Source organism: Oryzias melastigma, linkage group LG19 (genome assembly GCF_002922805.2).
Source record: "Oryzias melastigma strain HK-1 linkage group LG19, ASM292280v2, whole genome shotgun sequence".
NCBI lineage: Eukaryota > Metazoa > Chordata > Actinopteri > Beloniformes > Adrianichthyidae > Oryzias > Oryzias melastigma.
The window spans coordinates 14,233,803-14,247,594 of NC_050530.1; the positions used below are offsets into that span (position 1 = coordinate 14,233,803).

Genomic DNA, 13,792 nt, shown 5'->3' on the forward strand with positions numbered 1-13,792 from the left:
TCTTTTATGGTTATTTTCTTTATTTTGCAGTTTTTTTCATACAGACTGCCAAAGATTCTTATAAAAGAATTATAAGCCAAGTTAACGTAAATAACCGAGAAATAAAATCATAAATTTAGCCGATGGCTTTTAAAGTAATAAATGTACAACTTTAAAACACAAACATATGAGAAAAAAGTCTTTCATTTAGACTTTTAAGTTATAAATATACAACGTTATTGACAAAATGTAAAAGTTATAACTTTTGTTTCAAAAATTTACGAGATTTAAAGTTGAAATTTATTTTTTTTGTTTGTAAACTAGCACTCCATCTTAGAATAGAGCTATTTAACTTCATCTGAAGTAAATACATTAAAAAAACAGAACTCCATGAAAAAAAATATGCAGTTATATTTGTTGTGGCATAAACGTCAAGGTTTGTCTTTATTTTTTGAGCTTAAGTATTAAAACAAACAAACAAAAAAAAACAAAGATAATTACATTTCCTTTCCCTGTGTTGGTCTCACTAATCAAACCCATTAATTTTGTTTTGCAGGCTTTTTTTTTTTTTTAACTCTAGTTAATGGACAAACATAATTGGAGCAAACATTGACCCTGTTTTCTGTCGTTTCAGACTCCGTATTTCTGGCCCACACAGCTGTGGCCTGTTGAGGATACAGATTATGGTGAGCAGGATGAGATTTTTAACTGCATTTTGTCCCCTTCTTCCAACAACCCCTGATCTCCCCCTCTTTTCCCTTGATTTTTCCCCACTGAAGCAATCTATCTTGCAAAAAGAAACATACGAAAGAAGGGAATCCTGGAGCTGCACGAGCAGGTAAAAGGACTTTGTTTCTGCCAAAGACAAGGAAATCATTTGTTAGTTTTTACAGAGGTGGCGTTTCGCTTCCTCAGGAGCAGTACAACCGCCTTCACAAGTGGATGAATCATAAATGGGATTTCATAGTGATGCAAGCCAAGGAGCAGTACAGGTGGGTGTGCGAGAAAGGCGGTGATGTCCCTCGGTTTGTAGGTGAAGACGGTGTTACAATCGTGTTTGTTTGTGTTTAGAGCTGCAAAAGAGAGGAAGAAACCAGACCGAGTGGTGTTTGATTGTCAGGAGAGAGCATACTGGGTTGTTCACAGACCTCCGGTAAAAAAACCAACACAAACATTTGTTTTATTTCTTTAGAAAATTGAAATTTCTGCAAAAAAACTTTTATTTTTAGAAGTTTTTCATCCACGTGAACATATACATCTAGCGTCCATATTTAAATTATGAACACAGCCTGAAAACACACTGTATGCCACCTCCAAACATCCCAGGGCATCTCATTACCTCCACCCATGAAGCCTCATTATGATTATATGTCCAGGCAGAGGAAAAGGGCACGGCTAAACTGATTAATATTTCACACTGCATGGGAGAATGCTGGGCAGTGAGCTGTGTCGTGTGAGGAGACAGTTGTGTCGTGATGTGGAGTTTCAGACTGACCAAAGAGGTCCATGTTTTTGCTTGACACATTAAGGTCAATAAAAAATGATATTTTTATTTGTACTTACTTGGAAAAGGAAGAAAAATGTTTAATTATGGCGTCTCATGAGATTAGGCGCCCGGCTAACCACATCTGCAGACGGTGCTACAGTTTTCCCAGTTTGTGTTGTAATGGCGCTGTCATTAATTTGGTTTATGTGTGTTCGTACTTTAGGGCTACTCTAAATTTCAGTTGCAGTGAGTGTCAACGTAACAAAAGTTTAAGAAAAGAATTTAAGAAATCTAACAATACAATTGTTCTGCATCCTTTTATTAAAGAACCATGGAAATGGTGCTGTATGGCTGCAGGCACCCTCCACCCTCGCCTGCATCCAAACCCTCTTTGGCTGAGCAACATACATGTCTATAGCAAGCATTTTCATCAATAAACCAATATCCTTAATCTCAGGCTGTTATAAGTCCAATTAGCAATTCTCAAAGTTCAACTAGTTAACTAGTGACAACAAAAAATGTGAACTAGTTCACTAGTAAGACTTACATATGTCTCACTAGTAAACTAGTTCAATTCTGCATGTTACTCCTAAACTAGTACAAAATTTTGGTCGCACTAGTTAACTAGTAATCTTTACAGGAGCCTTAATATGGAACTTGTAGGAAATTTGCATGTGACTAGGTAACTAGTGACAGCAAAAAATGTGAGCTAGTTAGCTTGTAAGACTTATTTATGTCTCATGAGTCAACTAGTTAACAGTTTGCATGTCACTAGCAAACTATTACCATTTTTGGTTGCACTTGTTAACTACTAAGTTTCACAGGATCCTTACTAGTGAAAATGTTAAAAATTTGCATGTGAGTAATTAACCAGTGACAGCAAAAACAGTGAACTAGTTAACTATTAAGACTTACACATGTCTCACTATTCAACTAGTCAACATTTTACATGTCGCTAGTAAAGTAGTATGAGATTTTGGTCACACTAGTTAACTAGTAAGCTTTACACTAGGCTTGGTAGTTAACTTGTTGAACATTTGCATGTGACCAATTAACTAAAATGTAAAACTAGTTAACTAGTAAGACATAATTATTTCTCACTAGTCAACTAGTTAACATTTTGCATGTGACTAGTAAACTAAAATGGGATTTTGGTTCCACTAGTTAACTAGTGAGCTTTACAGGAGCCTTACTACTGAACTTGTTGAATATTTCCATGTGACTAGTTAACTAATTGCCTTTTTTATGGTGTCACTAGTTATTTAGTAAGCAGAAATAGTGCTCACTAGAAAACTAGTGCACATTTGAACACATCACCGATTAGCCAGTTCATACTTTTGGTTGACTAGTTATATTTTTGACATTACTAGTTAGGCTTAAAACAGCTTGACATCAAGGATATAGATTTAATTATTTAAAAAGGCTTGCCATACACTCCACATTCTCCCTCCTGTTACCACCACCAGCCTAAGCAGATTTGCATAAAAAAAACTTTTTTCGAAAGGGTGGCTTTTCTGTAGGTTTTATCTCCATAGCAACCATTTAATTTTTTGGTCGACTTGGGGTGACAAACAGGTTTATATAATTTTTAGATGACTCTGCAAAAGTAAATGTTGTGGATTTCCTTGGCAACAGAGGTTTTTTTTTGTTAACCACGCGCACTTTCCTGATATGTACATATCGTATTTCATATCGTTTCGATCAGCTTGATCCAGAGATTCATTTTATTAAATTTTCACAATATTCTGGTAAAAAATATTGGAGCAACAGGGAAACACCATTTTTGCACTCTGGTTAAACTTCACATCTTCTTCATCCAACTTCTTTTCCCCAAGTAGCTTAGCAGTGATGCACGAGGAGTTCTCCATGTCTGGTTTTGACTCTAGGAACTGATAAAAAAATAACCAAAGCTTTGAATGAGAGTGGAATAAAGTGTAAGTGTTCAGTCTCTGATAGTAACAGGGATAGCATTCTACAGAAAAGATCATCTGACTGTAAATAGGTTCATGCCAGGTGTGGTCATGTGACCCACTTGACTGAATGAATGTCAGAGTGATTCATGGCAAGTTTTTCAGCTCTGTGACTGTTACGGAAAATTTGCATTTTTGTAAATGAATGAATAAACAGGACAAACCAGTCTGACAGTTGTTGCCATAGGTGTTGCTAAAGATCTGAGGATGTAACTGTCATCAATGAGTCAAACACCCAAATATATTGTGATGGCAGGATCATCCTTTAATGTTGTTAATCAAAATTCAAAATAAATCAAATTTTACACCCAGTACATTTGTCATAAAATCATACACATTTGGCAGTTTATTGTTAAGTTTGAGTATTTATCCCTAAAATAAAAAGGAATTGGCTTAGTGGTGTAACCAGCCCCCTGTTGGTTAGTTAGTGAGCTGCACTGGCTCCAACTACACCCATATTTAAACAAGCTGCATGTAACTTTATAGACACGACACAAAAGGAAAAACCTTTAAACTAAGTCATGAATATGTTTCACAGGGTAAAGGATGGAGAAGGAAAGTAGGCCAGACAGAGCGAGACCACGATATTAAGCCGATAACATGTTCATACTGAGCTGTAGCCACAGGCATTTCTTATGAAGACGTTTGCACCCCCCTGAGAGGTCAGAATGAATTACACCTCCACACAGAAATTAAGAAAGCATTAAAATATTTCATCTGACAAAACAGATCTGCTCACCTGAACTATGCGCTCCAATAGCCCCTTAATGCGACGCCGGTTTGTCATTTTTGTGCTAAAGTGTCTGCTTTAAACAGCCTAATTACCTGAAAGGTGTGAGTCCCATTCAACTCGGGTGACTAATCCTCTTGTGTGTGCGGCTGAAAAAACTGACACATAATCAGCTGATGAATAGCATCAAAGAGCGGTGGGGTAATTAGCGCTCCGGAAAACACACATTGCCTAACTGTGGTTTTGTGTCGGACTGTAGCCGGGGACGGTGAGCGCCATGGACTATGGGCTGGAGCGGCGAGCCGATCCAAACGCAGAGGAGGTAACAGGTGAGTGTCTGCATGAACTGTATGAACATAATTCCTGTCAATCGGCTTATGCTCATTAAGAAGGATGAATGCAGCACTAGTAAAGTGCTTTTTTTTTCTTTTGTGTCTTTTCTCCTCTCTTGCAGGCATATCCTCTTAAGGGTTTATTCTACAACTAAATGTTTTCTAAAAACAATTAAAGTCATAATCTGAAAAGTGAAACATTAGAGTTTAATTGATGTATTTTCTCCTTGCAGACGAAAACCCCCGACTATTACGAGCGAATTGTAAGTCAGCTTTCTAGTTTTTAAGTCAACGTATGTTTGAATCTTTTTTTAAACTGTTTATTCTTCCTGCAGATGATCTTTACCCAACAGTCTATCATGAGGCCCAGAGTGAAGTCATCCGTGTCCATTGGCGCGTAAGCTAGTCCCTCTTTTAACCCCGGGGGGCGTTGGGTCTGGGGCGGAGCTGCTCAGCTCCAAAAGCCACGCCCCCTCAGAGGAGATTTTTGAAACAGACGCCTCAGATCAACATAAAAAATGTCTTTTTAAGAGATTTTTTAAGTTGATCATGTTGTGGGATGTTGGTTAAAAATTCATAATCATAATTAAAACACTATGTTTTTTTTAAATAAATAAATTGTCATGGAGGACTTTAATCATCTGAGAGAAAAACATTACATTTGGAAGCTTAAGTGGTAAATGGCGTTTACTTACACAGCACCTCTTAAGCTAGGTTCACACCAACCGTGTTGTCTCACATTCAAGCAGTCACTTCCAATGGAAAGTCTACATAAACTAGTTCTGTCAATCGATTAATCACGATTAATCACACTGTTTTACTGGGTGAGTTCTTTATAACAATATTCAACTATTAAACAAAAACACTCCAGAGAGAACATTTTTCCTTCATTTTTACTGTCTGAATTTTTTTAATTTAGAAAGCAGAAGTAGAGACCATCCGCATTTATTTAAAAGAGACCGGAGCTGTTTCAATCTCTTTCAGAAGTAAAAAAAAAGTTATTTTGTTTGCTATTTAGTAGGAAATTCCCTGTACTTTTTACACACAAAATGTGGATGTCAACGTCACTCCATCCCCGAGGAGCCCGACCACAGTGGCATCAAATTTAATCTTTGTAGTTATGCAGTCATTGAATTTCTAAAGCAGAGGGCTCAGAACACAGCCCAGTGGAGCCCCTTTTCTTAGTGTGGGAGGTTTGCTAAGAAAGTTTCTGAGGATTTTGATCCCACGTGCAGATCTTAAGAGGATTTTCAGCAGGTTCAGCACTTAAATGTTGATTTAGTTCTCTGATATCAATCACATTTAGTCACTTTTTGGTTTTAAACATATATTTAGTTAGTATTTTTCATTCATTTTTTTTGGTTTTAATGTTGGAAAATAAAATTCCATCCAACTAGTAGGATTTTTAAGGCAAATTCATAGAGTTATTTAGTCTATGAGACAAATACTACTTATCATGAGAAAATTGCATATTAGTATAATTCTAATAATGTTGTCTTCTTCCTCTTCTTGCAGATTGGTAAAGTACTGTGCCACGTATACCGGTCACGACCCTTTCCTCTCCAAATGTCTGCCAAGTAACCCCTGGCTCACCGATGACAACACATACTGGAACCTCAATATGCCCAAGTGAGGCTCTCGTCCAAATGTTGGCCTGCAGTTTAAAATGTCAAAGTATTAAATACTGTGTTGGTTTGTTTGCGTGTCAGTGTGGAGATACCTACAAAGATGCGCGTGGAGCGGTGGACCTTCAGTTTTAGCGAGCTGCTCGCAGACCCTCGAGGACGAGATGATTTCAGACTCTTCCTAAAGAAGGAGTTTAGCGGTACTCTGGTTCCATCAAACTAATAGGATTTTTTTTTAATGAAAAGCAAACTTTTACCTTTGTGAAAACTTTGTTTTAATTTTATTTTAATCGTTCTCAAACTTGGGATTTTTTTTCAGGTGAGAACTTGGCATTCTGGGAAAGCTGTGAGGATCTGAAATGGGGAACGGCTGCAACAATGAAGGAGAAGGCAGAGCACATTTACAAGTAATAATTTATTTAAAAAGAACTAAAAATGCAGATTAACCATGTTTAAAATTAACAACCCAATGTGACTGCAGGTTTTATTCTTTGGGTAAATTTTCTTCTGGTTTCTAAAATCTGTAAATTGCTCTGATAACAGAATATTTTAGAAAAAACTTAAATATTATTACATTTTGTTGGAAAAAAAAAAAGCTAAAATAAAGTTTAGATTTTGTCATCTTGAACTTTTGACTACATTAAAATGACTGAAATGTTTGGATATTTTTACTCATGTCAGGACGTTCCTGGCTCGCGGCGCTCCACGGTGGATCAACATTGATGGGAAGACCATGGAGATCACAGTGAAGGGGCTGAAACACCCACACAGATATGTTCTGGATGCAGCACAAACTCATATCTACATGCTCATGAAGAAGGTCAGTGAACGCACCACAGACCAGTCTAAAATTCAGAGTTGCATTCTCCTAAAACTTGTTAACTTTTGTGTTTAAATTAGGGTATTTTTTTTTTTTTTTTTACAAAACTTAACAGGTTTTATTTGAAAGCAGAAGTATCACCCCATCGGAGACTCAAAAAGTGAATACATATAATAATAAAATATCTTTTTTTCCCTCTTATTGTCAATTTTCTCAACTTTGCATTAAATTAATTTGATTTTGTCTGTTTTTTTTATCTTTTAAATCTTTTTTTTGTTATGGTGTTAAAACATCTTTGGAATCAATTTTGACTCTGGAACTGCTTTCATTCTTTATGAGTTTTTTTCATCAAATTTCTGGGAAATATACCTTAGATTTTGCTCCTTGTTAATATGATACCATCATGTAGCTGCTGTAGATTTGTTGGCTGCACATCCACTATGCACCTCTACATCTCAAGAATGCCAAATGTTTAAATCTTGTGACTTCTTAGGCCTAATGAGTACAGAAGCAAAGTATCATGTTTGGAATTTGTGCTTTGAGACATCCTGCTGTACATTACCATCTGTAAAAAGTGGTCACAAAAGGACGGACATGTCAGCTCTGGAGATGCTGTGAATCAAAAATACAGCAATAACTTCAGTTATTGACACCAGGGTGAACATGTGTTTAACATGTTAAATATGACTTTTTGACATAGGAGTCAATGAGAATAGCTCTCTACTGACACCTGTCTCCAGTGGTTATTTGAGGAACTGCAGCATATGGTACCTCTAGGTTTGGACTGCTAGTCTCAAGTCTTCCTCGGGTTTTACAGCTGTATTGACAAATCACTATCAGCTATTTTTTATGGCTGTGGGTTGGTCTTTCCAATGACTGTATAAGAGAACTGGACTGAGTAACCCCTTCCCTTGGTGTTCCAAACAGGAACTTTTTCCAAGAAGCCTAAATAACTTTTCTATAGTTAACATGTTCTTGCTAATCCTTATTTTAATTTTATTTTTTTGTGATTTTTTTTTCTTTAGCGCAACTTATTCAAGTTATCAACCGACCAATGAAAATACCTGGTTTTGCATGAAACCTTCGAAATGTTCGATTGACAGATTCACCCGACGTTGCTTTCGTAGGGGTGTGGCCTTCAAACAAGCTCCCTCCTGACTGGTGAGAGGGGTTGCTATGGAAACGTTGACTCAGACCGACATGGACCACTTACTGCTGACTGACGTTGTCTGGGTCCAACATGGCGGCCTTCATATCGCGAAAAAAATTCAGACTAAATTGATTTAATTCGGTTGGAGCCGGAACTAAACAATTTCTATGGGTGACATCACTCTCACTTGTTCCAGTTCTCATATACAGTCAATCAGTCTATCCACGTGACCCCGCCCCCTTCTATTTGGTTGTGGTCTTTGGAAAAGAGCGTCCCATGCGGGGCACAGTAATTATGCAACATAAAATTAATCAAAACAGAAGCTCAAATGTTTGAATTTAGAGTTAATCTTAGAAATCAAACACAATTAACTAAGATGAGGAAATATTTAGGCGCCCACCATCAAGGACCACAACCAATCAGAGGACATTGTGGTCACTTGGAAAGATGGAACCGGTTTGTACAGCCTGATGGGAACGAAACCTTCTGATGTAGACTGTAGGCCAGCGGTTAAAACATTTCATACTAAACTATATCTTTATCATAAATTCGTCTGACAAAAAAATAGCCTATTTTGCACCAATTATATATACTTTAAATTGACCTAAATCTCCTTTTTTTTGTTGTAAATCACTTTTCCCTAAACTTCTTTCATTAAACTTCATTATGTTTCTTAGGACTCGTATGGCCGCTACCTAAAATCTCCGGTCTTTAAGGACACCGTGAAAAAAGCCATTTGTCCTGACGAGCACAGGTTCAGGTCAGAGACCGACGTCACTCTACATTCTCTCACCTGTATATCTGCAACAGCTGCATGCATGTCTCCCCTTTTTGTTCGTCTAATGTTCCCGTATGCGCTCCTCCCGTCTCAGCGTGTCCCAGTTGGAGCAGAATGCCAGGAACAGACGGCCCAGCCTCAGCCCCATCATCATTCGACAGCAGGAGCAGGAGCAGAAGGCCAAGATGGCTGCCAATGCCCCCGTTGACATCACACAGGTCATGAGCAAACTCAGCAAGCAGGGCAAGGAGGTGCCGCCTCGTCCTCCAAACAAATGAGCAGGAACACATGATTATGAGTTACCATAGTTTTTTTTTTTTTTTTGCCTATTTCACATTCATAAAATAATTTGAATGTAGATCTCTTTATTTAACGTGTTTAATATTTTGCTTTAGACTCAAAAGCTTCCAAAAATGTTGTGAGACTGGATGGAAGGTTTAAAGGTGCTGTTAAAATATGAACTAATGGTTTTAAAATTAGCATTATATATGCACAACTTGATGCAAATTGCTTTAAATGTTTAGAAATATGTATTTGGTTTATTAAATTATAAAGTTACAACAAGATGCGTTTAATTTTCTGTTTGTTGTGTTAGGAGTCTTACAAAATATGAATAAGAATAATCAGGTTTATAAGATTTTTATCAGACCTTCACCTAAATTTAAGGCTGCAGAAAACTTAAAAAAGGCAGAATTTTCAGCACAAAATAATGACGCGTGGCGTTCCTGTCGTGGTGGTGGCTGAAGATGAGCAATTGAAAGTCTGCTCCATCGATTTCCATGAAAGCTGTAACTGTTTGTTTGTCACCTGTTTCTTTATGAAGTGTGTTATTCTCATCTCAGCTACTGTCTGTGTTTTTCTTTGTCATCCCTCATACTTTAATAAATGATAAAAAAAGAAAACGTCTTCATGTTTATCTGTTTGTGTTTACTTGTGTCTTGATTTTTGTTAAATATCGTCACACATTGAGTCCTTTAGGTTTGAACAATCTTCATTTTATTTTATTTTTTTTACCTAGTAATGTGATATCAGTTTGTGTGTATTTGTTACTGCATGTTAGTTAAATAATAGAAAATTGTTTTTGGTGCATTTTAAATGCAGATTAGTTTATTTTTGGAAGGATTAGCAGATATTGCAGTTTAAATTTGTATGTTTTTAACCTCAAAATCATGTGTTTATTTTTGAATAAGGGAAAAAGATAAAGACACAATGACAAGCTACATGTGAATACCTATAGATTTTAATCCTCAACTTGTTTTTCGGAATAAAAGCATTAGCAGAAACTATTTAAAAAATAGTGTCAAAACAAAAAAAGTGTGTTTTCATTTGTTTTAATTTGACATAAATAGGATCTCATACAAAGATTCAGCAAAACAAAAATGTAACAATCAAATAAAAGGATACAAAATAAGTAAAACAAATACGTTTACCCATAAATTACCATTTGTATCATATTTGATCCATGCATTTTTCCCATTATCCTGGTCTAAAGTCATTATATATAACTTGGTCCATGGTTTTTCTGTCCTGTAGTTCATCATCATTCCACTAGAGGCAGTAGAATGGCTTTTCCTGATCATTTCAAAATGGCTGCCTCCGTGAAATCTCATAAACACTTTTGGCGGGAAAAGATTTAGCTAATTTTCAAAACTTTATGGGGAGAATAACTTATATATTGTTATTTCGTTTTTTTAAATAACTACTTGCTGCATTTACATCCTAAATTAACATTGTTGTGAGCAATAACTTACCAAATCATCTCAAATATTATAACTTATACTATCTTTATTTCATTTACAAAATGATAGTGTGAAATATATTTGTAGATTTCATTAAAAACATATTCATTTCCTGCAAAATTTAAAGTTTCTATCAATTTTTTTTGATGTAGTGGGCCTTACAGAGTTATATTTCAAACACTATTTTTGTTCTCCAAAATAAAATAATGCTTTCTACTGTAGCAGTATATAAAAAAACAACTCTCAATTTTAAGAATTCTTATTAATTAATGTAAGATGTTGTATTGGTATTTTGAATTAATATGTTTTTTTTTTGTATTAAGGATTGTAGGTATTTTTCAAAATCCTAAACCAAATTTTCCTCTCTCCACCTGATTCTCCTCTACATGTAATGAAAACAGCAGGTGATCTTTGTGTGTTTTGGGTCAGGATTCCATAACTATTCCGGTTTGTCGTCCTCATCTTTGTGAGTCATTCAACCTGCTCTGTGTTGATGGTATCATCTCTTTATCAGATTATTCTCTCATGTTAGTGCTCACCTTTTACTTCCCCATCTTCTGCTTAGCAAAGACTGATTTCCTGATTTCTGCGCTCCACATTCAAATGTCAAACAATAAAAATTGAAAAAAAATTGATTAATGTGAAATTAGTTAAATTATAATATCAGAAGCACTTATTATCTCAGTTTGAGGACTGACATTCTAATTAACCAGTGTAATATGTACCAGTTTTCCTCTAAATCAGAAAATAGAAATGTTTCTAAATCAAAACTGATGTTTTTTCTGAGCTTTCAATCTGAATTTCTTAAGTTAGATCTATATAAATATATAAATATATACTGAAGGATTATTTGTAGAAATATGATGTTTTGTGTTAAGTTATCTCTGTTGAAAAAGACAAGTTTGATCAGACAGATAAAGTAGTTTAATTTGATCAAATTGTTAGAAAACTACAATTTTATAGTTTTTCTTCTTGTATATATTTTTTAATGAATTCCAAAAAAGAAAATGTAAATTAATTCCACACAATTCCCTATTATCAAGACAAATATTATCAACATTTTATTCTACTTATTATATGTATTCTTCATCATAGTCTTGGATTTAAAAAAGTCTGTTAAAGTTACTTTAAGAGCTTCTCTCTTGCTGGAAATCTTCAATATTATTCATTTGACCTCTGACCTATGTTTCCTGCCACTTCATCTTACAGCTGTGCCGCTTCACCACCCCTGTCCCCCACCTTGCTGTGTACTCTGGCATCACCGACACCACCCTAGCCAACGCCTCTTCCCCTCTGCCCTTCCTGACCCGCTCCCCAGCCTGTCCGTCCCCCATCAGCGTGGCGTTAGACAGCACCTCGGTTTCCGAGCGCCGCCCGGAGACCAGCGAAGGAGAAGGAGACAGGAACTCTGAGGCCCCGGCCCCTGCAGGGGGGAACGCGCCCAAGTCTCGAGTGGCCTCGTCTCTGCGCCGCCTGCTGAAGCGCGGCTGCAGCCCCTCAGCCATGTTTGCGAGCTTGTCGCCTAAATGTCACGCAGCTGCAGGGACGAGCAGCCGCATTCAGCCCATCAGCCCTGATGAACCCAGTCAGGCCCCCTCCAGGAGGATTGGCAAGTACGTCCCAAAAAGCCACGAAAAGTGGGAAAGCAGATCATTTAATTTATTTCAATTCAGATTAAAAAAACACATTTTATGCTCAGAAAGCAAACAAATAGTGATTAAAATATTGAAAAATATTGTGTAATGTTGCAAAATATTTACAGGAAAATACATTTTTCCTAAAATGTATGAAGAAAAAATAAATAACATTTGTCATTTATACTTTTATTTTATAAAATTAATTTGAATTCACTTTTGCATGTGAGACCAAGAAATATTTTCAAGCTTTTCTAAGACATTTCCACATTAAAATATTAAATTAGGGCCAATACATTTTTTCAAACTCACTAAAATTAATAGAAAAATGTCTTAATAATTTATACTTCTACCTTTCAAAACAAAGACAATTCTAACTGTTCATCATCCCATGAATAAAAAAAAATATTAATATTAGTTTGACTAATGAATAGATGACAATATTTAGGCTTATAAACATTTCAAGCTGCTTTTTTGTGCAATTGATTTACAATTGATATCTTGTTGCAACTTAAATATTTTATAGAAACCAATCAAATAGGGATTTATCATGAATCATTTTTTTATTGAATTCTATAATTTAATTTTAGTTGATCAGTATTTAATTTGAATCTAATATTTCGATTTTAAAACTTAATAATAACAGAGTTAGCCATTTGTATATTTTTGTATCTTCCAGCAACATTTATAATATCTGAATAAACTTGAAATGTTGATAAAACATGTTTTTTATTGTCATTAAAAAACGTAAAAAATATAATCTGTTAGATTAGTATTGAACACAATAAGTTTTTATCTCCTTCAGAAGACTAACAGTTGTAAATGATGACAAATTGATGTCTAAAATTAGAGAATCCTAAACTCTAAAACAACAAAAATATTTTTTAAATTATTTTTTTTAATAATGTTAAGCGATATGCAAAACTTTCTGACTAGAATTCTACACATTCTTTCCCAGTTTTTTCCAGATCAGGGTAGACATTCCTCCGGAGTGCCGGATCTACCCCATCGAGTCAGAGGACGAGGAGGAGGACAACCGGCCTCCCTCTGGAAGACTGATGCGGCCCGAGGAGATCATCTGCCCCTGGGAGAGCCTCACTCCCCAGAACGGAAAACAGAGCTAACATGCTGAGTTTATGCAGGTGGAACACGGCGGGGCGCCAGCGCCTCAACATGTAACATAGAGTACATACCAAACAATGAGCCACTCACAGCTCTCACTTTGGTGGCGAGAAACCACACAGTTGCTTGTTTACGTCTTGCACATCTGTTGGATGAGAAGATTCTAGAGTCTTTTTATCAGTAAAATCAACTCAAAATCTGAGAAGGAAAAGGAATGCAGATCTCCATCCGACAGGACAATATCCGTCTGAAAGTTTAGTTTGGATTCTAAAAGTGTATAAAGTTCAGGTGCTTTCACGTTTGAAACTGTAGCCTTTCTGTGAAAACCTCACTCTGTCCCTGTTGGCTTACGGTAGCTCATCTGCAGCCTTAATCAGATGACGTTTCAACAAAGTGCACAAGCTGAAATGCAAAGAAATGAGGAAGG

General features: G+C 36.1%; 1 protein-coding gene across 5 annotated transcripts in view; it reads left to right on the forward strand.

Moving 5' to 3' along the window:
- The window catches only part of LOC112154001 (regulator of G-protein signaling 9), a 23,083-nt gene extending 9,562 nt beyond the window's left edge, over positions 1–13,521 (forward strand). For 2 of the 5 annotated variants that reach the window (XM_024284529.2, XM_024284528.2), the window contains exons 6-20: positions 614–665; positions 759–817; positions 895–971; positions 1,051–1,132; positions 4,425–4,487; positions 4,731–4,760; positions 4,833–4,894; positions 6,013–6,126; positions 6,207–6,322; positions 6,442–6,529; positions 6,804–6,942; positions 8,770–8,852; positions 8,965–9,088; positions 11,819–12,222; positions 13,202–13,521. In XM_024284529.2, the coding sequence (XP_024140297.1) occupies positions 614–665; positions 759–817; positions 895–971; positions 1,051–1,132; positions 4,425–4,487; positions 4,731–4,760; positions 4,833–4,894; positions 6,013–6,126; positions 6,207–6,322; positions 6,442–6,529; positions 6,804–6,942; positions 8,770–8,852; positions 8,965–9,088; positions 11,819–12,222; positions 13,202–13,367 (1,659 nt within the window). In that variant the 3' untranslated portion in view covers positions 13,368–13,521. The other 3 variants (XM_024284530.2, XM_036216998.1, XM_024284531.2) reach the window with 3 other exon arrangements.
- Positions 13,522–13,792: the final 271 nt, after the last annotated feature.